This window comes from Camelus ferus, chromosome 2, assembly GCF_009834535.1.
Source record: "Camelus ferus isolate YT-003-E chromosome 2, BCGSAC_Cfer_1.0, whole genome shotgun sequence".
Classification (NCBI taxonomy): domain Eukaryota; kingdom Metazoa; phylum Chordata; class Mammalia; order Artiodactyla; family Camelidae; genus Camelus; species Camelus ferus.
In genome coordinates, this window is record NC_045697.1 from 77,339,763 (window position 1) to 77,366,428 (window position 26,666).

Below are 26,666 nucleotides of genomic sequence, written 5' to 3' on the forward strand. Positions count from 1 at the left end.
GAAAACAAAGAAACAAAAATCCCCAGCAGCCTCGGAAGGCAAAATGAAGGGCAGGAATACAAAGAAACAGTTGAAATTAGCCACTTGGAACGTGGGTGAGCTTCAACATATAAAAATCTCCCTCAGAATCCTAAGACATCCTGAGGGAGACCATGAACTTCTGGTGGTCATTTTATATGAATAACGAAGAAAAGGATGACCCCAAAGAGCTGGAAGGTTTGGGGACATTTGGCTTACAAAAGTAAATAAGAAGGCAGCTATCATGAAAAGATGTCATCTTTCCTCTGGTGGCAGTTTCTTCAGGAGTCGCCTAGGTTTTGAGGACAAAGTAAAGGGAGAGAAGGGAGTATGGCAGAGGTGCAGGGAATGTACCTTTCGTGGCTTTTTGGTTAGCCGGCTGTGGGTTGCGAGAGTGAGAATGAAAGTTTACCACACCAGGCAGAGAGGCCTCTGCGCCTAAATGAATGTGAAAACTGGCCACATCATCCTCAGTTATTAGTTACCTCAGACTATAAGGTGACAGCAGTACCTGTGTTTTGTTTCAACTCTGCAATATCCCAAGAACTTAACAAAATGTTTACCTTGATCTGCATGTAGAAGGCCTGAAAAAACAAAACCCAAAACAAAATATTTACCACAGCAAAGGATAATTTTTATTTGAGAAAAATACCTATCATAGCAACATATTATACATTTATCATAAAAGCTGTAATGCCTTATTCTTGTTTTCAATTCTATAATATAAATTTTATGTTATAAAAATAGATTTACCTTTAATTTCAGGATGTTCAATTCCTAAAAAGAAAATGAAAAACTCACTGTAGCAAAGAGATCATTTTCACTCAAATAAAATATAAATCAATCAATAATATTTTGGATAGTATAATGACTTAAATTAGTACTTACAAAAAGATAAAAGGGAGCCATAGCATGCCATCTTACTTTGATTTTTAATACTGATTAACAAATGTTTCATCTTATATTTAAACACACACCAATTTCACCACAGCAAGGAACTCATTTTAACTTGGGTTTTAAAAAGAGATTCACATTTTAGATATATTTGAACATATACCCAACGGCAAATTTACTATTACTATACCATAACACAAAATTTATTTACTCTTTTAACTTATAATAATAAAAAGTGAGCTAATAAGGGATAAATGAAATTAAGATATACTCCAAACTTCCCTTGGTTTAGTGATTCTGATCTGTCCACCGAAAAGGAGAGATCAATGAATATATTAATATATTTATTTTACATCTCTGCTCTCACTTGCTGTTTCTTAGAGAGGGGAATATTAGAATCATTACTAAAATACAAGGCAGAGCTCAATCTAAAGATAGATAAAGTGAAGTAACAATGACAGTTGACTAAACGCATTTTTGATATGCATTCGAGAAATTAATAATAAAAGTAATCTTTATGTTACAGTTACTCCCTTGCAGTAGGATTTTTTTTTCTGATAAACTAACAACTTCTTTGATCTTAAACTTCAGAGTTTTAAATCACGAGGAGGAGAAGGAGGGAGAGAGGAAGGAAGAGGAGGAGAAAGAAGAGAAGAAACCCCAAGTATTATTATACTGAAGAAGTGACATCAAACTGTAGAGCTTCTGAGAAAGACAAATACTGTATGATCTCACTTATATATGGAATCTAAAAAACCCAAACTCATAGGAAAAAAAAGGTCAGATTTGTGGTTACCAGAGACAGGGACCGGGGAGTGGGGAATTGGGTGGGGAATTGGATGATGGCAGTCAAAAGGCACAAACTTGCAGTTGTAAGATAAACAAGTACCGAGGATGGAATGCACAGCATGGGGACTATGGTTAACGCTGCTCTGAGGTATATCTGAAAGTTGCTTAGAGAGCAAATCCTGAAGGTTCTCATCACAGAGAAAAAATATTTTGTAACTATATGAGGTGACAAATATTAACTAAACTTATTGTGGTAATAACCTTGAGGTATATGTGTCAAGTCCATGCTTACATCTTAAACCTGTACAGTGTTGTATGTCAATTACATCTCAATGAAAGTGGGAGTGAAGGAAGCTGTCAAGTTTCATAGGCAAAAGTCATGGTTTACTGTCCTCCTCCCTGAAATATTTATCGAAATTTCTTTCTCTCCTCTGTTCACTACATTTAACGAACATAAAAGGATTTTGCTCAACTTCTTTATACTCTTCAAAAGAAATGATGTAATTTGAAATCCTAAAAAGTGTGTTTTTTAAGAAGTGGTATCAATGGAAAATTAAACAAAATTTCTTTAAAGTCAAATACTTGGTATACTAAGCAATTATACGTGTATAATTAATATCAGTGAACTTACCTATACATATCTTCAACATTTATTTAACACCTGTGTGGAAGGCACTTTACCAAGGACATTTGGAATATAAAAATAGAAAAATAGAAAAATATAGAAAAAATATAGAAAAATCTGTTTTCAAGATGTTTACTTTTGAGAATGGATGGTGAGACAAGCACAAAAATTCACCGTAAACTGTTATCAGTCATTCAGTAGTGTCCTGACACGGGACTTTAGCACTACACAAGAGGCTGTGGTGTCACTACCAACCTGTGCTCTGTGTCAATGCTTAAAATCACCCATGGTGGGAGTAATTCACACCACAGAAATTATCCAAAGCTACATACAAATCAGGGATTCCTTGTCCCTCTTCAAAGCCAATTGTTAAACACTTATCAGCCCAGCACTGGATAGGGTGCACCAGTGAGGTGGGTATGAATACACCCACTCCTCTGGCAGCCTTCCCCATCTCTGAAGAAAGCAGCAACATCCTTTCAATTCTCAGGCCAAAACCCCCAGAGTCATCTTTGACTGCTCGTTTGTTCTCATACGCGCATCCAGTCTATCAGCAAATTTTTTTGGCTCTAGTTTCCAAATACAGCCAGGATCTGACTGCTTCTTGTCATTTCCATTCCTCCCAGCTTATCCTAGTCACTATCATCTCTTCCCTGGATATCTTATTGCAGTAGCTTCCTGGCTGGTCGCCTGCTTCTCCCCTCGCCCACATACAGCTTGTTCCCTCCCCAGCAGCCAGAGTTATCTTGATTTAAAATGAAAGTCAGATCAGTCAATCCTCTGCTCAAAGTCCTCATTTCACTCACTAACAGGCCTCGTTTGATCTGCCCTCATCTCCCCAACCCAACCTCCTCTCCAGCCTCTCCTACTGCTTGTCGTTTATCTTTCACTACCCCCACCTCTAACCCCAGCCACACTAGCCTCCTGGCTGCTTATTCTGCAAACACACTGGGATGCTCCTGCCTGAGGAACAGTACCCTGGTTGTTGCCTCTGCCTAGAACACTCTTGCGCAGACATTCATGTGGCAGGTTCCACCATTCCCTTCAGCTCTTTACCCAAAAGTAACCTCAGCCAGTGAGCCTTCCCAGGCCACCTCATCTCAAATTTCAGAACTTACCCTCCTCCAGAGGGGTAATTTATACCTTCCTTTCTTGTGTTTTTTTTTTTCTTAGTACTTATTATTTTACTGGATATTTTACTTATTTCTCTTATTTATTCTCTCTCTTCCCCTACTAGAATGTAAGATCTATGAAGGGGCAGGGTTTGAAATGTTATTCACTATTGTAACCCCAGCACCTAGAGCAGGACCTGGCACAAATAGTAAGAACTTAATAAATACTTATTGAGTAGATGAATGAATGTAATAAATTAGGGAGATTTTTTTCCTTCAGAAAGCACTGATAGGAAGTCAGTCTGTGTGGAACACAGTAGGTACTTAGTAAATATTTTTCACCTTTGGAGGTTTTCCAATGAGCACCAAAAAGCAAAAAGCACCAACTCACTTAGGAAATAATTAAATATCATTCTGCCTTTCTATGATGAGCTGCGTTTCATGGAAACAAAATACTTCTTCTCTATAGAATTCAGTTAATAAATGCAGAAGAAATGTTGAATTAAAAATTGCCATTTTACAGTCTTTATTGACAAACTGGATCCAGGCAACAATTATAAAGCCTCCTAAAACCCCTGGATCAAATAATGGAAAAAAGTAACCACAAAACTTTAAATTACCTTCACAACCAATTTCGTCTTCTCCTGTAATGCAGTCCACCTCACCATTGCACTTATACTGCTTTGGAATACAAACACCTGATTTACAGAAAAAACCTTCACCTCGGCACCCTATGAAAACATAAACAGAAGAGAGGTTTTTTTTTTTGTTTTTTTTTTTTCCAGTACTTAAAAAAATTCATTAATTTACTTTGGGGTGGAAGTAATTAAGTTTTTATTACTATTTTTTTTAATGGAGGTCCTGGGGATTGAACTCAGGGCCTTGTGCATGCTAGGAACACACGCTACCATTAAACTTTATCCTCCCTCTTTTTTCATCCTTAAAATTGAATGAGGGGGGAGGGTATAGTTCAGTGGTAGAGTGTGTGCCTAGGATGCATGAGGTCATGGGTTCAATCCCCAGTACCTCCACCAAAAGTAATAAATAAATAGATAAACCTAATTATCCCTGCCCCCCAAATTTTTAAATAAAATTTTAAAAAGTTAAAAAAAATTGAATGAGATGGAATCTTATTTCAATGGTAAAGTTGTTTCTACTTTCTTAGTCAGAAGAATGCATTTGTGGGTTTAAAGGCTGGATTCATCTCTACCTTTACAGCACAGCTCATCACTCTGGTCTCCACAGTCATTGACACCATTACAGGCCTTCTTCTGAGGAATGTATTTCCCATTCACACATTGAAAGGAGTCTGTTGGAGAAACTGTAAAGGAGGAATTATCTTGGTGAAATTTATTTGTGGAATTGTGGGTGACATCTTTATCATGTTTGGAATAAAGGGGACATTAAAAAAAAGTCAGGCAGAAATGAAAGATGACATAAAATGCATTGGTGGTAACATTAACATAGTATATATGGTTAAAAAGGAAAAGAAATGCCAAAGCTGACTTATGCAGGCCTTTTTATAATCTCTGAAGACCAGCACTTATTGTGGAGGACTGGCTGAGATTGGGGGAGGGGATTCAGGAATCAGGAGCCCTTGGTGTTCACCCATTCCTTTCATGCTACTGCACTAGTCCCACCCCCCACCCATGACTTACTTGGGCAGTGCCATTTACATATTGACAGTACTTATTTTTAGCACCAAAATAGGCTTTGGCCTTTAACACTATGTGTATGGCTAAAATACTCCAATGTCAGGATGGAGGAGAAAAGTGACAGTGACCACCTGGCAACTGAGGCACAGGTGTGGTCACTTCAACTTGTTAAAGGAAGGTGTGTTGACTGGACCTCTCAAAGGAGATGCAGAGTTTCTTCTAATGTTTAATTTGTGTTTGCTGTATCAACTTTGATTCAGATGTTCAAGGAAGCAATGGGGAGTCAAGCAACTTTACTACCCAAATAGGAACCTGCATAGAAGTAATATTTGAATGGCAAAAGGGTACAGTAGGGGGAAAGCACCAATTATGGCTCTAAAACCCAAAATAGGATTTTGCCTTCATGTGCAACTGGCAACAGGATATCTGTCATTTGTTTGTTTACTATAGATTTGGGGTGAAATAAACAACCTTGAAGGAAGGGAAAATATCAGGCAAGTACTCCACTAACCAGCATCCTCTGTGTAACACACCACACCAGCCAAACCCTCGGAACTGCTGGTTTCTCTCTTAGTAAAAGTACATTCAGCCAAACTGGTCTCTAATCCCCGACAGCGCACGTGTAGACATTCAGTGGAATTTATAGGAAGATCTCTTCTTTGAGTATAAAGAGCACCTCTGCAATCAAATATATGAAACATTAGGGTAGAAAAATTAGTACTTTGCATTCATAACCTTACTGTGGGAAGTAAGGGACTAGAGTAATTTCCTCTCATTTTCTATATTTGAGTGATAGATTGGGCAAGATGATTAAATTATCTGAGCTTCAATATCTTCAATATCTACAAAGGGAATGTAACAATCTCACCGCGTTTTGTAACGACTAACTAAAACAATCCATTTAAATGGACTGGCCAAAGTTCAAGGCATGGCAAGCACCCACAAATATTGGTTTCCTCTCCTCTGTTTCCCGTTAAGGAGGAATGCTTCTTCCAGACTCCTGATTCCTTTCCAACCAGAGATGTGTCATTCTTGGCCTCAACTTCTCTTCTCTAGGAAAGGGGGTGGATTAATTTGATCAGGGAATTTTGGAAATATAAATCAGTCAAGGTCAGCCCAGCACTTCCATTTTTTCCTTTTGGGGTCTTTTCCACCTGCCCCACGCTATAAGTCTTACATGGTTGGCCCCATCATTACCTGGGATCTGGGAGATTAAGTTGGTTTAATTTTAGCACGTCCATTCTGCTTTTACACTAAGCTACATCCTCAATTCAGTCTTGACAGTACAAAGGTGCTATTTTGACATCTATATGTCATTGCTTGGACTTCTTAGTTTGTTCAGAATTTGTGTAGGTAAGAGGCTAGCTACCGCAATGACCCAATATCCTAGAGACAGTGAGTTACACTGAGCTATTCTTCCAGAACATTCAATTCTTTCTTGTTTTTCTCTAGAAGTTAATGAGGAAAATGGCTTAAAAATAAAAAGTTGAGCAAAGATGCATCAGGCAAAAGTAAGCAAAAATAAAGCAGTAATGGCAATATAAATATCAGATAAATTACAATGAAAGGAAACAAGAGAGCAATTAAAGGGAACAAAGAGTTTCAGATCCATAATGCGGATACAGTAGTCATGAAACTGCCAGACCGCATCAAAATATGAGAACAAATGAGAGCTATTTGGGGAAATCTGACAGGTGAATAATCTGAAAGACTTCTTAACCTACAACTATCTAAAAGTACTAGATAAATGCCCTCAGTGAACTCTTATGGAATTAAGGGAAATACCCACTGGCTAAAATCAGAGAATTCTGTCCATGAGTTTATAGAAAATATGATCAGAGCAAAATCAAAGAGTGAGAGAGTTTGCCATTAGGTTGAATCATAGGTTGTTGGTCAGAAATGGTGGAAAATCAGAAATATCCTATGGCTCAACTTAATGATAAAAGACTCACTGATGAACTACTAGCAGATGTGGTTTAGGAAGAAGAAAATTGAATCCAGAATGAAGGAGTGAGATGTAAGAAGAAACAACAAACCAAGAAGTTGGTAAACATGAGGTACATCTGGGTAAGCACTGACCGAACAGCAGTAATGGTAATGGCTTATTACATAATGATATCACTTAACTTCAGGGATAATATAAGGTGGAACAAAATACTGAAAACTTGATAGTGTAATGACTTTCTTTGAATTATTCCTGAAGAGGGCAAGGACTGCCTAAGTCAAGAATTCATGGTATAAATGTAAAGATAGCCATTAAAAGAATAGAAATAGAATGTATATGATTTTCAAACAAGTGGAAGAAGAAAAGGGAGATAATTTAAAAAAAACAACAGCAGCTTTATTAACCTAATAGAAATTGGACAAGGAAGAAACAGGAGCACAGAAAAAGCAAGGTAAATCATAAGCCCAAAATAAGATAGGAAAAATAAATTCAACAGTGTAAATAATCACAACAATATAAATGGACTAAACTCTTCAGAGAGTTATTGTCATATTGGATTTAAAAAAAATAGATATATGCTGTTAATAAAGGACACACTTAAAAGATAGACACAGAAAGCTTGTAAGTAAATAAATGGGAAAATATTTGAACAAAGAAGTTAACAAGCTTGCTTATTCTAATGGATAACATATTTATTATACAGAACCCTGCACATGAAACATTTAAAATATATTCAGCACAAAGCAAATCTTAACAAACATTTAAACAGTTATCATCATTTGGACACATTCTCTCACCACAATGCAATTAAATAGGAAATTATAACAAGGAGCTAACCAAATGCAAACTAACAAGTTCATTAGGAAAGTAAAAAAAAAAAAAACAAAACTTCTACATTATCCATCGGTCAAAGAAGAAATTACACTGAAAATTACAAAATATTTTGAACTGAGAAACAAGTAAAATACCCACTTATGGAGGGTTATGGCATGCAGATGAAGCATTACCTAAAGGAAAATCTGTACCTTAAATGCTTATATTTGAAAATAAGGAAAATGGAAAATTGATAAGTTAGGCATTTAACTCAAGGAATTAGAAAAAAACAATAGAGAAAAGAGAAAGGGCCAAAGATAAGAGCAAAAGTTGAAAATAAAGAAACAAGAGACAATTTATAAATATAAAAATCAAAAACACTAATCAAATAGACAAATCTCTGCAAGATCAATCAAGAAAAAAGGGAGAAGGCATATATAAACAATATTAGGTATGAAGAAGTGGACCTAATCATAGATGAGTAGAAATAGAGAGTAATGAACATATTTGCAACTGTCCAGATCAGCAAAGCACTGGCATCCAGATATCTGAGCAAACCTCCAGGTGCTCTGTGCTCAGCAGAGCTCTAAGTGCTAGTCATGAACACATTTCACCCTCATGACAACGACACAAGGCAGGTTGTTAACATTCTCACCTTACAGTTGAGGAAGTTGAAGCACTGAAAGATGGGGTCATCAAAAAAACAAATAGTTGTAACAATAAAATCAACCCTGGGAAAAGTCAGTGACACAAGCACTCACTGTTGAAATCCAAGGTAGAAGCAGGCCACGTTGGCCTCCGTAATGCTCCAGCTTGTTCCACATACAAACATTTTCTCATCTTGGTCTGCAAGTTTTACTTCAATGGCTCCCTCTGAATCTCTTTTTCCATACTTCAACGAAACACTAAATTGTCCTAAAATAAAAAAACAAAGAATGAGCAATGTTCAGGCATTTTCTCCTCTTGATTAAAAGCGTTTAAAAGTAATAGAATACATAATTTCAAATTAACTTTGAACACCATGAAGATTTTGAAAAATAATGGTAAGCAATCATTTTATGAGGGCTTATGTGTCAATAGCTGTGCTACTCAGCTGTGTAAGATAACATAAACCCTCAAGTCAACCCTCTGAAGATTAGGCTAGTATTTATCCCCATTTTTACACATGAGGAATCTAAATTTGTCCATTTGTTACACAAGAGAAGTTACTCACTCACTCAAGTGGTGAAGCCAGGAATCTGAACCTATTATATTTGGAACTTACCCAAAGTCTGGATAAGTCAGCAAAACAAATAATGAAAATGTAAGAAAGGCTTATGTATTCTCATAGATTTAAGGCGTTTAATGCCTCAAGAGAACAAAAGCCTGACGCTGACAAAATAATCTCCACTATTGCTTTCCTCTTCTCCAACAGGTAAGAGAGATGGGCTCAGAGGTCTTTCTTCCTGCTGTTCATAGTACCTGAACATCTTAACTCAGCAACACAAAAATATTTAGGCTACTGTGTGCTGGTGTATGTCATGGTACACTTACAAAGAATGTTTTAAGCATTCTTCTGTAAATTCACAAAGTATCTGTGACCACTGGTAGTGGAAGATGATGAGCTTGAGGTGTGCTGTCATAGCTAAAATTTCATGAGCACTTTCTGTATCCTGTTTACAGCACTTTATATACATCATTTTAGTTAATTTTCACAAGAGTCTTATGAGCTAGGAACTATTATTACTCACGTTTTACAGATGTGGAAACTGTGTTCCAGAGAGGTCACATAGCTAGTCAATAATCCAGGTGGGGCTTGGAGGGGCTTGTAAGCGAATCTGACTGACAGTGAGACCCTTAATCTTAACCACTCCACTAACCCACATATGAGGGTCCCAGCCTCCTCCCTATGTTAGGTACCTGGATGGAGTGTTGAGAAGCTCTGATCTGATGTGCTGAGTTTGCTAGGTTAGGATATGTCCTAGGTCAGCAGTGGCCTGAGCTAAACCTTGGATCAGGGCCAGTGGGGCTGGGGCTCGGGAGAGGGGTAGCAGCTGGTGGGATGGATGCTGGAAGAAATCATGGAGACCGGGGGTCCAAAGGGATTCCACATCAGTACCAATCTCATATAAAGCCTTTTTCGCTGGATTCTGAACCAGCTCAATAGCTTGTGAATAATCCCTTTAGCCAAGCAGAAGTGAGAATGGGTATAACTCTGCAGGACTGGGCAGCAGAGAGTGACACTGGCATTGAGGGAAAGACCAGCCTCAGGGCCTCATGCTCTGGACTCAAGGGCTGGCTAAATTCTGGTGATCCCAAATTCCTCTAGTTATCACCCAATTACTCCTGAGGGTCTAGGGAAGAATTTTGAGTTATCATAACATTTCACAGGAAAAGTATCTTCTAATAGGAAATATCACCACAATTACTTTCTGTCATAGAGTAAACTAGGCTTTTCCTACCTTCACCTGTGCATGGTCCACTTTTTAAAAACTTTGCCTCTGGACGAAGACATTCTAAACTCTTTTGGTGACAGTAAGTTGGGTAGCTTTTCCCGTTGGTTGAACACACCCTAGTACCATTCTTTGGGCACTGATAAGGAATTTTACAGGTACAGGTCCCCTCGATGCATTTCTGCCATGGTTGGCAGAAGACTTTATCACAGGAGAGATGCGTGTATTTTTCAGTTAAGCACTTTTTGTCCACAAGATCCTCTTGAGATGTGCCTGATGTCGAAGAGGGCTATAAAGCACAAGATAAACATTAACTTAGCAAAAAAATAAAATCTTTTTGAAGACGAATACGTGAAGGAAAGGAACAAAACAGACTCACCTAATCTGCATAGATGAGGGTGATGTGGTCTGGTGATTTCAGAATCAAACAAACCTGGCTTCTAGTCCCAACTTGGGCACTTACAGTTATATGGCCTTGAGCAAGTTACTTACCTTCACGAAACCTGAGTTTCCTCATCTGTAAATGGGGATATTATCTTCTGTTTTGCAAGGTTATTGCAAGATCAGAAATAAAACGTGTATAATGGTTGGCAGGTACTAGGGATAGAATCAGTGGCAGCTGTTATCCTAAAGCCAACATAAAATTCTGCCTTTGAGGAAATCAAAGAATCTCATCAATCATGTTAGGGGGTTGCAAATTTGGTGGTAATTACAGTCTCATGGAATGAACTGATGCATGAAATTGATTAATTCTATTAAAATGCAAAACTATTTTCTAAATTCCTACTCTGTGAAAAATCCTGCTAAGATGAACATGACATGGGCTCTACCTTCCAAGGGCCTGAAATCTAGACAATAAGACAGAAACACACATAATAACTGGAGCACAAGGCAGACGGTGGCAAGTGATAAAACAATCGTACAAATAAGACACAGTGCCCTTGGGGAACCAGAGTGTGAGACAGTAAGTCTTTCCAGGGGCATTTTAAAAGGCTTCATGGAGGATGGAGCATTTGAGCAAGTCAAGGAAGGTGCTAGCAGAGGAACGTGAGCAGTCCCAACCGATGGTCATACAGGCTTGTGTGTGCTTCCAATGGGGTGGTCACTGATCAGGAAACGGGAGAAAGGCAGCAGGAGTGGAGCAAGAGAACGATTTGGAATGACCAAGAAAAAGTAGTTAGGAGAAAAAGCAATTAGGATTGGACAATTTAACACACATAGGAGTTGACAGTGGTTTTAGGTTTTGAGGCTGCATTACTGTAAGGGTGCACAATGCCATTAATCAATACAGATATTAAGGTAAGGTAGAGCATTAGGAGTTTGGTTTTGGACCCATTGATTCTGAGGCACCTGAAGGATGTGCCTCTGGAGATATTCTGTAGAAGGAAACGTGTGACTGAAGCTTGGAAGACAGATCATTAGCCCAGTTATCAGTTAATTCAGTGAATGAGTTAGTAAGCACCATTGTGTGCCAGGGAATAGCCTAAGGCTAGGATCAGAGGAAGAAAAGTCCCTCCCTAAGGAGAACAACGACCAGAAGAGAGACAGCCAAGCCTGATGACTTCACTGGTACAAATGGGCCAGGGATGCCTTTAGGACAGTGTTCTGGGTCCCTGGCCTGCCTAGGATGCTTGGGAACATCTCCATGAAGAGGAGTCTGGGTAGAGCTGATGGCTTTTCTGAGACCACTGAGGAGTCGTCAGCTGGCAGGGGTTGGGGGGTGGGCACTCCAGGTAGGACCGCGGGAAGGAGAACAGCAAGAAGAGTACGTTTGAGGCTGGAGAACAGAGTAAGAAGGTGGTGGTGGGGGAAAGGGAGAAGGTCTGAAGGGAGCCACTGAGAGACTGTAAGCAGGGAAGCAAATTTGCATTTAAGGAAGATCTTTCTAGAGATCAGATCAGACCGTTAGGCAGGCAGGAGGCCAATTAGACCTGCAGGAATCCAGAGGAAATACAATGAGGGCTGGGAACAGGCCAGTTGGGTGAAAAGCCAGTTGTGGAAAGCCAATGCTCTCTCTCTATCCCCTAGACACTCCCTTTGGAGGATGGGCGTCCTTTCTTCCAGTTTCCCTAGACCCCCCCAGCAATAAGAACCCCTGTCTCTTCTCAGGGACCTCTAGCTGTAGTAACAGTAAGCTAGGGCAGAAATGAATTGAACAATCTCTAAGTGCTGTGATGAAGACAAATAAAAATCAGTCAATAAAAAACCATATACAAATCTGTGAAAGCTGTGAAATTCATTCTATCCAACATGCTTTTCAGTAAACTTTATTAAATAGCCATAGAAACAAGGAAATTTGACACATTCGTCATTAACTACACTAGCTACACACTAATCTAGAATGAAATACACCAGTTACATACTTTTCATAGTTTCATGTGCCTCTTTTGTAGCACTTATTAGAGCTGAAAATTTTGTAACTTCTTAGCTCCTGTATCTTCCACTGACAAAGTTAAAGTGCCCTGACATCTTGGATTGTCACCCTTTTACATACCACCTTTCTCTTGAAAGAGTGATATTCTAATTGGGTGCAAGCAGAAAACAACTTGATTCTTTCCCACCTTGATCCCTTTCTGAGGTGTCATTTTTCCTTGATCTTTAGATAAAAACTGGGAAATGTCATTAACTTTTCAGGCACACTTAGATTAAAGCAAAAACAAAAAATTAAGACTTTTGGTCCCAGGAACAGTCATGTAACAGCAATTACAGTGTCCAGTCCTGTTCAATCACTTAGATTCTGACCTTCACTCCAGGTGACAGCTTCCTCCCAGCTCGGACTCACTTCAGGGGTCTGGTGGGCCTGGTGTTATTCATTGAATGTATGGTGAACTCCCCCCCTCAAAAAAAACCCAACAAGGCAGAACAGAGGAGAATTTTACATTTTAGGAGCTGAAGATGTGGAACAAGCAAGAGAGACTTAGCTTTTCAGCCAGAGTGGTGTTGCTCATGTGTCTAATGCTGCAAAGAGCTTCAGAGGATGAAGGCTAAAAAAAAGGTCACTGAATTTGATGAACAAAGGTCACTGGGATCCTTTGAAGAAGTAGTTTTAGATGAATGTCAGAGGCAGAAACCAGACTTTGGTGAGTTGAGGCCAGAATGGAAGTGAAAAAATGGAAACAGAAGTATAGTTAACTCTTTTGACTGGTCTTGTGCTTAGACATGGAGACTAAACACAGGCTTTAAAAAAATTTCTGCTTCCTCTCCAAGCCCCATTAAGATAAGAATAAAAGAATTTTTTAAAAAGGCATGGCCAATAAGGCCAAAGAGAATGTGGAAAGGATTACAGACTAGAGATGTTATCAAAATGTTGGAAGCTGGAAAGCAGACATTCTGATGGTAATAGATTTAGCAGACTAGAGAGAATGGTAACCCAAGCCAAATGAGGGAAGTCCAGAAGAATAAAGCAAATTCACCCCCAGAGAACCCCATAAAAGCTTAGGAATTGGGGCATCTACTACTTCTGAAGAAGATGGAGTGGCTAAAAAAATAGATAGAAGCAAGAGTGAGATGGTGTATTTTACATTACAGGCAAGGATAATTGGCTAGTGATCTTATCTAACTGTGACCAATATCTATGCCCAACCAATTGTTAAATATTTTTAATACCACCATGGTTTTAAGCCTTATGGTATTATTTGCCTTTGTAAAATATATACAAGAATTAATTTTAAAATATTTTATTTTTTTTTTTTTTTTGAGGAAGGGAGGTAATTAGGTTTATTTACTTATTTATTTTAATGGATATACAGGGGATTGAACCCAGGGTCTTGTGCATGCAAAGCACATGCTCTACCACTGAGCTACACGTGAATTAATTTAATAAAAAAAATTAAATGGAAAAGAATGTCATCATATTTTCAGTACAGAAAAGATTGTGTTAGGCTTTGAAGGAGAAAAAGTGGATAGGATAGTATCATAAAGGGACATAGTAAAGAGAGATTTTTGCTGTTAGGATAGGAGAGATTTCATCATGATTGGAGGCTAAGGCCAGGAATCTAACAGAATGGGAAAGACTGAAACTTTAAGAAAGAAGGAGCAAATTGTTGAAACAAGGTTGAGGAGGGGCTAGGAGAAGGTGTAATCAGAGCATGGTGGAAACAAGTCTCTTAGAAATTCAGCAGTTTTCTATTTCTATAATTTCTTACTGTAAGTTGGAATCAACTTTATGATACTACTACCATTTAAAGTTTCAGGTTGATGGTACTGGCTAATACCAACACAGTGGCTGCTGCTGATGACAATAGCCAAAGGGAAGTTAGAAAATTACCAAGGGGCAAAAGCTAGAAACAGTCAAAGTAAGGTTTATCCACTGTGTGAAACATGATGGCAATAGGCTTTAACTGTAAAGGACTGGGTAAGTCACATTTGTCCATGGATTCTCAACATCTAGAGCCCTCGGCTGATGATCCTTCAGGAAGTTATTAAATGGGTTGGTAAATGCATCTGTACACCAGTCTTTACCATGGAGAGAATATGAACTCTGCCTCATACATTTACGTAAACCTATAGGGAGGCTGTTAAGATTAATCAGAAGCAAAATTATTTAAATCATCACTGAAATTATATTGACTTTGTTCCGTCCTTCCTTCCTACAATTACAGAGTCTACTAACAGTAGACATAACTACTATTATGTGTGTTGTTGATGGTATAAGGTGGGGTGGTGGATCTAAGCATTTTTTTTTTAATGTTTATCTTTGTGGTAAATGTTAATACCATTTACTAAAGTCTTATTTAACTCTACTTCCAAGCAAATGGGAAGACTGCTTTCCTTCTTGTGGTTGGACATGGTGATGAGTTAATTTGACCAATGAAATGTGAGCTGAAGTAACATATATTGGTTTCAGGTAGAAACATTTAATTGCCAGTGCTCAACAATGCAACTTGCTCTTGCCCTGCCATGATGATCATGGGAGCAAGCGTTGCAGAGAGATCATAGAATCAAAGCAGCCTAGCATGCTGGGCCAACACAGGGAGGATGTGTTCACTGGAGAGTCACCCAGATCCACAGTGGACTTTGCATAAGCAAAAATTAACTTTTCTTGTGTCAAGCCACTGAGATTTTGGGATTGGTTCTTACTGCTGCATAGCCAATACTGACTGATACAAGTAGTTGTCTAGATACAGTCTTTAAAACCCAAAGCCTTGAGAACCACTTGTCTAGGAGGAATGGGACCTGAATCATTCCGTGTGTAAGCTATGCATCAGCTGATGGAGGCATGCTTAAGTTTTTCTTTTTTTTTTTTTCATTTTTATTGAGCTTGTAATTACAAGCTGGAAAAGAAGACTATCAAATACCCGGATAAGTATTTCTAACTGTGCCCTAGACCATCTGCATGACCCATCTGAGGTGCAGCATGTTACAAATGCAGACTCTTGGACCCACGCAACAGAACCTCTGAATCAGAATCTCTGAGGGAAAACCCTGGCATCTGTACTTTAAATAAGCACCACAAAGATTCTTATGCTCCCCAAAGACTGAGAACCACTCCTATTGACCAGTAATTTTCAAAGTGGATTACATAAACCCCAGGGGTGTGAAGATAATCCAATGGGTAAAATAATAGAAATTATGTTCATTTGTATGTTTTATTGAAAAAGTAAGAAGAAATTAATCTTACTAATATTTAAATATGGATTGGCAGTTGTGCCTACACTCACAGAATATTCATTCAATATTTATTGAGAGCCTACAATGTGCCAGGCACTGTTCTAGGTCCTGGGATACACTAGTGAACAGCATGAAGTCATAGAGCTTACATTTTTAGTAGAGGAAAGACAGACAAAAATGAATAAATACATAGTATGACATAAAATGACTAGTGCTCTACAGGGTAAGAGAGGTGGAGGTTGTGGAGAGTGAGGGGGATGATTGCTATTTTGCATAGGGTTGTCAGGAAGGACTCTGGGGAAAGGTTCCCTTGGAGCAGGGACCTGAAGTGGAGTGAGAAAGCCATGTAGGTCTCTAGAGGAGAAGTGTCATGGTCAGAGGTAACAGCCAGGGCAAAAGCTGTGGGGTAGAAGCACATGTGGTATGCTCTTGGTCCAGGGGGTTGGTGTGGTTGGAGGGGAGTTAATTGCTGAAGGGAGAACAGGAGGAGATGAGGCCAGAGAATTGGAGGGATGTGTGATCAGCAGGTAGGACCTTGTAGGCTACTGGAAAGACTTCAGCTTATTCTCTGAATGCAGTATAAAGCCACTAGAGGGTGTGAGCCCTCCAACATTTAGAGGTGGGGCAGATGATGAAGAACTAGTCAAGGAGATGAGATGGGGTCAGTAAAAGACAAATAGAAACTGGTGGCACAGAGGCAGAGAAGGAAGGAGTGATTAGCAGCTGTGTGATACTTCTCCAGTAAAATGGTGATCTTGACAAATGTTATTTTGGTAGAATGGTGGGAATTCAAGCCTGACTGGGCTCAAGAAAGAATGGAAAAAGAGAAATAGAGCAAAGCAGTTAAAAAAAAAAAGAATTTAGATGTAAAGGGATACAAAAATGGGAGGGAAATATGTGGTCAAGAGAAGGTTTTTGTTTTAAGATAGACAATCATGTACGTGTGCTTGACTAAGGGATATTATGGATTATATGATCCAGTTTTAGTGGAAATTATCTTTGCAAATGGACAAATGGTTTAGATATACATATACTGAAATGATGCTGGATTGAAAATAATGCCAAAATGTAACACCAATGACCAAAAAAATGGCAGAGTCCACACTTCTAGCCACAGTAGAAGCGGTTCATAGGCCACATCATGGGGTTAAAAACAATGGAAAGCTAATCAGTATGACAAGAAGTCAGCCCTGTCTCCAATCAGTAATATTAAAAAGACTAATTGAAATATAGATTTCCATCTCATTTCGTTATTGAATTGAACCTCCCCCCATATGTTTATTGTGTATGTTGCTCTTTGTGAAGTGTCTTTTCCAGCTAATATGACATTCAAATCAAATGAAAAATTTGAAAAGTAGTAACATTATTTCATTAAAGATTAATGGTGAAAATTATTAAAATATTATTTGCTTAAAATTTTGTTTTTTAAGGTATATTTATTTGTACAGCAGTGTATATGTTATTTATAAATAAATATATTCACATATACTGGGGCACATGGGCAAAAATTTTTAACAATTACTACTATAGCCTAGTCATCTACAAAACATAATTCAACTCCTTTAGTTGCTGTTTCTTTGTGTAGACAGGCTTTTTAAAAAAAAAGAAATCCTTTCCTTGGTATTTGTGATGTTGTAGCAATTATTCTGATGTAAACTTTGTTTTTTTATTCTAGACAGGACTACAATGAAGACATTTTAGATGGACTGACTATACAAAATCAATAAGAAATATAACAATTTCCTATTCCATCCCAGTATACAGCATATAGTTTTACCTCTGGATTCTTTGCTATCTTCATTTTTTTTACTCTTCTATAATTAACCTATAAACAACAACAACAAAAGAATGATCAACTATCACTAAAGAGAGCAAAAGTCAACCACTTTCTCCTTCTACTACTTTTTGTAAAAAAGTACAAAGTTTCCCTTCTACTGCTAACTAGCTGTGTGATCTTGGGTAAATGACTCTACCTTTTTGATTCTGTTTCTTCTACGAATTGTGGAGAATCAAAATAATATCTTCACAGAGCATCAAATGCAAAATACACAGGAAAGCACAAATAAACACTTAAGATCCTATACAAATGCTAATATGATGCTGCCTGTGGTAGTTTGCATCTGGCCCCATTCTTCTACCCTTCAACACATTCTTTTCTGTGCCTCTTACTTGGGGTAGGGTGTATCTTCCCTGGACTGGCCAGTGACTTTCTTTGGTCAATAGGAAGTCAGCAGATGTGACATAGAGATGCTTGGAAAGTACTCGTGCAACTGGATTTGTCCTTTTGCTTCTCTGCCATAGCTGTGAGAAGAATGTGGCCAGGCTAGCAAAGAAAGACCACTCCAGCTGAACCCAGTTTAGATCAGATTATTCCCAGCTCACCTGTAGACTAGTATACTAAATTAAGTTGTATGCCACTGAAATTTTGTGGTGATTGTATTATTATGGCATTATCCAACTGGTACAATCATGATTTCCCCAGAAAACATTGAGGAAAAAAGTGGAAGTTTCAATAAGAGTAAACAATATAAAAATTTGCCTTTCTTTCAGAAGTGAATAAACAACTCATATCCTGATGGTTAACAATTGTATCAGAAACTTTTCCATTGAAAGAGTTTTAGGTCCTTTATGCCCTCAGTTCCTTCTCATCATGGTCTTCACTAGCAATTTTTTTCTCCATTTTTTTCTTCTCCTTGGATCCAACCATCCTGTATTATTCCTGTTTCTGACATAAAGCCATGCCTCAGCATCCCAACAATCAACTCCTTAACCAGCAGCCATTCTATTCAGAAAAAAAGAGAATGTTTCCCTATTAATACTGAATGATGAATTGTTCCAATTCACATACAAAACTTGGTAAGGCCTTTTGCTGTGTTTGTTATTTGTTTTTATTTTTAAAATAAATATTGTATTTTTTCTAGGACTAGTATGTTTTTGTTGGAAATGGTGGGAAAGTGGTTGCATGATATGTGTAGGTAGAATGGACTCTTGTATCTTGTTCCCTTTTAAAAATTGGAAATATTGTTTTAGGGTCAATTCCATTATTTTTGTCTCAGAGATTTTAAGAAAATCATCGGCCTAGTTTCTTGGTCTTGTTTTTTTATAATGAATGTAAGATGGATGAAATGTTGTTTTTTTTTTCATTTTTAATTGATTAAAAAAATAGAAAACACATAGAAATATTACAAACAGGTTCAGATGGGTGGCTATAAAAATTACATTTCCTTCTTTCTGTTATACATTTAACCCAGCCAAGCCCTACCTCAGAGTCAACCACTTGATAGTTCTTAGTGAGTCTTGCCAGAGACCATCATTGTATATGTGAGCCCATATTTTACTTTCTAACTCTGCCCCACAACACCAAGACAATTTGCAACCAATGGCCCTGTAACTAGCCCCCTCAAAGGGCATTTAGATTGTTTCCAAAATTTTGTTATTATAAACAGTGTTGTAATGAATCTCCTTATAGAAAACATCATTTCCCCCATAAGCTAAGTATTTTTGTCAGTACTTTCCTGGGAGTGAAACTGCTGAATCAAAGGAATGAACAGCTTTCATTTTGAAAGATATTGGCTAATTTCTCTCAATAGAGGCTGTTTTAATTTGAATTCCATTATCAATATATGACAGGGCCTATTTTCCAAACTCTTGACCACAGAACATATTTCTTATTAAACTTTTTTATCTTCATCAATTTGATATATACAAGTGTTATCAGAGAAGTTTTATTTGCATTTTTTCCCTGATCAGTGAGGTTGAATATCATTCAATTTGCTTAAACTTTGAGAGATTTGTATTTCTTTCTCCTCATACTAACCATATCTTTTGCTGTAGACTGGATTTTTTTTCTTGTTTTGGGTAGGAACTCTACATATTAAGGAAACCAGCACTTTGTCTGGAATATGAACTGCAAAAATTGCCTATTGACAAATGGCAAGCCTTGTATATTTTTCACACAGAGCAGATACTTTTTAAACAATTCCCAACACAATAAAATTATTTTCAGTAAAAATTATGAAATAAATTACTAAATTATGGAGAAAACTATAAACAGCAAATATTTTCTTATATTGACATTTCATATAGAAATATATACAAAATCATGCTTATAAGAATAAAAAACTAAAATTCATACTACAATATAAATAAGGGAAAAAGTACTAGATAAATATTTTAAATTATATTACTGTATTTAATGAAAAAGGAAAAAATTAAATCTGTATAGAGGTCTGTTGTAGTAATGAATAATAATATTACAGCTTAAGAAAAAGATAAATTTCACTTTAAAGATACTATTCAAATTTGGTAAAATGTTTCCTGTATGAACTACTATTTGTAATTAGCAAACAAAGATATTACACCTTTCAGTCTGCACTGTTTTACTATTTTATATTTTAAAAACAAAAATTCCAAATGGCCATTAGAATGACAAAACTGAAAACCCAGCTGTTTTTGTTTCCTCATCCTTATAATCACTGTGACAAGATTGTTTATTTTGAATCTATTTACATTTGGGAAAATGTAAGAACACAGAATCTGAAGACAGGAACTGTACTTGAAGTGAACTTGAACAATTTTAATGCATAATGCATGAGACTACTAGGCAGACTGTCAGGGTAAAACTGAGACCTGGCTGAATTAACTTCCATTTTTAAGACAAAGTCTATAATGGATAAGTAAAAAATAAAAGTACCCATTTGAAGTTTACATTTGTATTTTAAAAACTCAACCTCAGCAACCTTAGCAATGGTTAACTGTGTTATAAATAGCCAAGAACCAAATGTGGCTATTTAAATTAAATTAATTAAAATCAAATGGGAATTCTTGTTTCCAGTCAAGATAGAGTAATAGGGACCAGATCTACTGTTCAGCCTAAAACAATCAAGAAATGGACAAAATATAGAAAACAATGATTTTCAAGACACTGGTTATCAGGCAATGAAGGGTACTGATCCCTGATACTAGAGAAACAAATGAGGTAGTGAGCCCTCCAATTGTTCCATTTGATTTCCTTTGGAGAGTTTCCAGACTGTGGTGCAGAGACGGGGAACTTGAGCTGAGCTCAAGGGACTCCCTGAATTGAGGAGACAGAGCTGAGAGTCTAGGAAGACCAAGGCAGCTATAGTTCACAGAATAAAGTGATGGAAACAAGTGAGTGGCATAGAGAGAGAACTTCGGAGCTCTGCAGAAGATCCCTTACTAAGTGTTCGTCTGAGGATTTATCAGCACCTTAGTGTGATGAAACTACCAGAGGATGGGGAAAGAACAATTCAAAAGAATTTAAGGTAACAAAGCCCAGGATCAAATGGGGCCATGAATAGTGCTTGTTGTCACTGTTCATTGTTTTCTATATTTTGCCCATTTTTTGATGGACATTCAGACTGGAAAATTGTATGATTTATGGGGCACTGGGTGGAGTACAAAGAAGAATCTTGCCTCAGAAGTGTGGAATAATTAGTCTTAGACCTAGCACTGTTCTGGTCCTACCTAAGAATGCTTAAAAGTAAGACCTGAAAGGATAAAACTGTTTCAAGTAACTTAACTACATCTCAGAACAAAGCTCAAGAGTATTCATAGGAATACAAAAAAATATACAGCTTTGTTTTTTGAATATTTAAAAAATATTTTCTTCGTGGGTACAATGCGGATTATACTTAACATCTTAAATTTATAGCAATCTAGTTTGAATTGATACCAACCTAGCTTCAAGAGCATATAAAAACTCTGCTCCTGTACAGTTCCATTGCCTTTTATGTTGTTATTGTCACACATTACATCTCTATACATTGTGTGCCTGTTAATTTATAATTATTTTTATATATTTATCTTTTAAATCATGTAGGAAATGAAAAGAGGAGTTACAAACTAAATAATAAAATAACATTGGCTTTTGTATTTATCTATGTAGTTACCTTTACTGGAGTTCTTTATTTCTTCATATGGCTTCAAGTTACTGTCCAGCATCCTTTTGTTCAGTCTGGAAAGAACTCCCTTTCTTGTAGTATATTTCTTATATACCAGATATACCAGCAACTAACTCTATATGCTTTTATTTATCTGAGAAAGTCTTAATTTCTCTCATTTTTAAAAGGTGGCTTTGCTGGATATAAAATTCTTGGCTGACAGTTCTTTTCTTTCAGCACGTAAAAAATGTCATTCCATTCTCTTCTGACCTCCACAGTTACAGATGAGAAAGATGCTAATAATTTTATTGAGGATCTCTTATCCATGATAAGTTGGTTTTCTGTTGCTGCTTTCAAGATATTCTGTTTTGTTCCTCGGCTTTTAACAATTTCATTGTGATGTGCCTTGGTGTGGATTTCTTTGCATTATCTTCTTGGGGACCAGTAAGCTTCCTTAGTCTGTAGATTTATTATCTTTTATCAAATTAAAGAAGTTTTTGGCTATTATTCCTTTAAACATTCTCTCTGATCCTCTCTCTCTTCTCCTTCTGAGATTTCCATTTTCTGTATATTGGTATGCTTGATGGTGTCATATAGGTCTCTTAGGCTCTGTAAATGTTTATTCTCTTCCTGCTCCTCGGATTGGATAATTTAATTGACCAATCTTCAAGTTCACTTACTCTTCTGCCCACTCAAATCTGCTGTTAAAACCCTCTAGTGAGGTCGTTATACTTTTCAGTCTAATTCCTTTTATAATTTCTATATCTTTAATGATACTATGTTTTCGTACATCATCCTCCTGGTTTCATTTAGTTCTTTGAACATATTTAAGATGGTTGACTTAAAGTCTTCGGTTAAGTTCGAAGTCTGTTCTTCCTCAGGGATCAATTCTGTTAATTTCTCCTGTGAATGGGCCACATTTTCTTGTTTCATTGCATGCTTCATACCTTTTTGTTGAAGACTGGACATTTTGAATATTATAATGTAGTAACTCTTGAAATCAAATTCTTCCTTCTCAGTTTGCTTTTCATACTTTCTATAGAGTGTAGCTGTTTGTTTATAACTTTTCTAAACTGCTTTTTGTAAAATTTGTTTTTTTTTTGTCATGTATGGATTCTGAAGTCTTGTTTCTTTACCTTGTATTCAGCTAGTGTTTAGACAAAGATTTCCTTAAACATAAGGAACCAGAGAGAGAGAGAGAGTGAGAGAAAGAGAAAGGGGAAGGGAAAGAGAGGTGAAAAAGAAAGAATGAACCAAAAAAAGAAAGAAAGAAAGGAGGGAGGGCGGGAAGAAGGAGGGAAGAAAAAGAAAGAAAGAAAGAAGAGAAAAAAAAAGAAAAAAGAAAAGAAGAAACCCCTCAAATTGAAAACAACAGAAAAACCTTTCACAGCTTTGCAAATTGGCTCTGTTCTGGGGTACTCCTTCAATGTTTAACTAGGCCATTTACAATTCTGCCTTCTTAGCCTTTACTTCATGCTTGTACTAAGCCTGGAGGTGTAGGCCTAGTGTCTCCTTAAGTCTTTTCTGAGTATCCTCCCAGGGCAAGTTTGTTACTTTTTAAATTCCCCAGTATATATAGGGGTTTTGAATGTCCTAATTTCCCACTGAAACTCTCTCCCTAACTTTTCCTCCCAAGGTTTGGCACTCTGTTTCATGTCTCAACTGTAATCTTTTGTCCCAGGTGGCTGTGGGTTGTTTGTTTGCTTGCCTTACAGTGTTTTTGAGGAACACCTGCTGGCTTTCCACTCTGAGTGAGTTCCCAGTTAGATGAAACAAAGATAAGTACATTGCGCCAGTCTTTGAAGTAGTCCCCAGGCAGGTTAGAACAAACACAATTGTTGTTTTATGAAGTCTGCTCCACTCTTTCTTGAGCTAGGGACTCCACACTAGGACGTGGACTGCCATCTTCAAGACTGCCACTAATTTGGGAACAGGGCGGGACAAGGGCAAGTAGAAATGCCAGTTTCCTACCAGGTTTAAGTTGCCTTTTCCTTCATTTAGCATCCACTTGGGTGCTGTAGGCCTTTGACAGATAACTGGAGTTGCGACAAAGTCGTTCTGATAGTTTGCTTGATTTTTCTTTTTTTGTGTGGGAGGGACGAGTATTTGGATTTGCCTGCTCTGCCGTATTTGCTGTGTTTGCCGTGTTTGCTGTGTCTGCATTGTGTATTGCCTCCTGTGCATCTTCTCTTTCCAGCATCTGATCACTGCGCTGACCATCACCCCCGTTCTTTCTCTCCAAAATACTACCCATATAAACCAAGGTTTGTAATATGCTTTTAGGGTAAAATAAAAATTTAAGGTTTCAGTGATTATGTCACAGCACAGTACTATCACAGTAGGTAACCATATTGACTGAAATACTTGGCTTTCCTGTTCTTTAATGTCCCTTGGTTATTGATACAGCAGCCAGCCCCTCTGTGGTCTGAGTTTCTCTCCCATCCTTTCCTGAGTCTCCTTACCTCTTTCTCCAGGCAGGTTCAGTAAAACCAAAATTCTCATTTCAATATTGAGAACAACTTTAAGGTCTATCCCCTGCAGCCCACCCCATCATTGACATAATCCATCTCCAGATTAGTCCATCAGAATGTTTTGATATAAAAAAGGAGCTGGGCTTTTTATTCTCTACAAGAAAATCTGCTCCCTTATTTCAAAAGAACAAAAATTTCTCCCAGCTGTACATGTTTTATTTCATATTGAAAATGTAGATACATTATAAAACTTATTTGAACACATTTATGTTTTCTCTATGGTACCTCCATTTAAAAATGATTACTTCTCAGCAGGTGGGATAAAAAACCACTCCATTATCTTTTATAAACTAATATTTTAGGAAGTTCTGAAATTTTCACAAATATGATATTAACTCTTCTCAAAATGCTCTTTCTTAAAGGAATGAAGACAACTTATTGTTAGATGATTGGTCAGTAAAAGAAAGCTCTTTTCTTTAGTGTAAGTAGAAACTACTATTTTCAATTTTGTTTTTTATTTTTTCCAGGAATCCAAAATGTGACCGAAATACCTTTTTTCCCGAAAAACCAAATGTTTCTTATTATAATGTAACACACATTTATTTGGTATTTAAAGAAGAAAAATGAAGAATGAATAAAGCAAAATTTCTGAAATCTGAAAATTCATTAATACATAAAACAAAATAAAAATAACCAGTAATCCCATTACTCAGAGATACCAACTATTATCTATTTGATATATACTCTTTAAGAACTTTTAAACTGCCATTTACGTAAGGAGTCATATGTGTGAGTGTGTGTGTGTGTGTGTATTTTTCTCTTTAACAAAAATAAGATTTTAGTGAGGGCTTCTTTATTTCAATAAATATAAAAGTACCATTTTAATAGCTACATGATATTTCATTTATGGACATACAATAATTCAATCAGTTTTCTATCAATGAGCACTTACTTTATTTCTATTTGTTCTACACTATCAACATTGCATATATATTTTATAAGTTATAAGAAACAAAGTATGTAATTCTGATTTCTTAGATAGTTTTCTTTAAATATTTGTTGCCATAAACAGGCACTAAAACAAAACAATTTTTGGAATTGTTTCAAAATGTTATGACCACAAAAGTAGGCAATCAATAAGTATCTAAAATGTCTTAAACATTGCTAAACTTCACAGACCACCTTCCAGACTGGCTACAATCTGTCAGTCTGTCAAGGTTTTAACTCCTTGAGTTGCCTACAGTCTCCACTCTGATCAAATGGATTCATTCATCTGGAGGAGCCTAGTGCTTTGGGATCTTTCTGCCATAGCACTTGTTGCTTTTCCAGGCTGAAAATCACTTCCTCTCTCTCTCCACTGATCAAATTTAATCCAGAACCGTAGGTCTAGCTCAGATCTCATCCGGTCCATAAACTCTCCTGACCTCCTAGCAGGAAGGGATTTTTCCTCTCATTAAAGTCTCTTGGCAGATGATATTTGTACCATTTCTGGGGTAATTAAATATATACTGTCTGGTAACAGTTCTTTCTCTTGTGTTTTCAAATGTTATTTAAATCTTGCTTAGTAGTTCCTCATTGGCATATTTCTATCATCCTTCTACAACTGTACCAAAAGGCTACTGAGGGAAGGGATCAGTCTTGCTATTTGCCCAGCACTGTACCTTGCACATTGACAGAGCTTGATAAATGTTTATTGATTTAACATTTACTGTAAATTATGGATCTATATTAATAAAATTCTCATTCAGCTCGATTGCTATGCACAGATAAGAGCATATGAAAAAAGCAGTTCCTTAAAGCTCTTTCATCAAGATATTAACATAAAATCTTTGTTACACTAGATACTGCCATTGTCGGCAACTGAACTATGTAATCTTTAAGTCAAAATGATATCCTTAAGATTTTTTTCTGTATTTTTATTTATTTAAAATACCTTAAAATAGTTTGCACAAGTATTGAATTACTTACCTTGCCAAAACTTAAGGAGAAGCACACAAGTAACAGAGTAATATGAGCCAGCTTCATGTTGGAGACAGTCAGGGTCTGTGTCTCTACTGTGAACTCTTCTGCAATCCAGATATTCTTTTGAAATTTAATTTTTAACCTCTGAAAAAATATTTAAAAACAGCAAGCTTCCTCAAGAGCTTTGTACTTTTGAACTCATGGAGAATTTGGCTGAAATCCAGAGTTTTACCGTAACTGAAACCAAAAACGGCCTCAGTAAATAGCTGAGGGAGGCAAGCAACAGAGACTGCGTTTCCTGAAGAGGAAGCTGATGCCCTACGTTGTACTGAACAATGCCTCATTTGTTTTCTGGAGAAGACAGAGCCCACTGGAAGTTTCTTATGTTTTAGTAAAAAAGAATTTCATTTTTCTTTAATGATGAAGACTAGGAGATG

At 37.0% G+C, this 26,666-nt stretch overlaps 1 protein-coding gene across 3 annotated transcripts in view; it reads right to left on the reverse strand.

Moving 5' to 3' along the window:
• The window catches only part of CFI (complement factor I), a 39,938-nt gene extending 13,522 nt beyond the window's left edge, over positions 1 to 26,416 (reverse strand). The window contains exons 1-9 of one of the 3 annotated variants that reach the window (XM_032461745.1): positions 26,236 to 26,416; positions 17,671 to 17,718; positions 10,293 to 10,572; positions 8,613 to 8,766; positions 5,605 to 5,771; positions 4,649 to 4,759; positions 4,059 to 4,169; positions 772 to 795; positions 582 to 602 (exon numbers count right to left, since the gene is read on the reverse strand). In XM_032461745.1, coding sequence (XP_032317636.1) covers positions 582 to 602; positions 772 to 795; positions 4,059 to 4,169; positions 4,649 to 4,759; positions 5,605 to 5,771; positions 8,613 to 8,766; positions 10,293 to 10,572; positions 17,671 to 17,718; positions 26,236 to 26,292 — 973 coding nt within the window. In that variant the 5' untranslated portion in view covers positions 26,293 to 26,416. The remainder of the gene's footprint in view (positions 1 to 581; positions 603 to 771; positions 796 to 4,058; positions 4,170 to 4,648; positions 4,760 to 5,604; positions 5,772 to 8,612; positions 8,767 to 10,292; positions 10,573 to 17,670; positions 17,719 to 26,235) is intronic. The other 2 variants (XM_032461740.1, XM_014562770.2) reach the window with 2 other exon arrangements.
• Between the last annotated feature and the right edge of the window lie 250 nt (positions 26,417 to 26,666).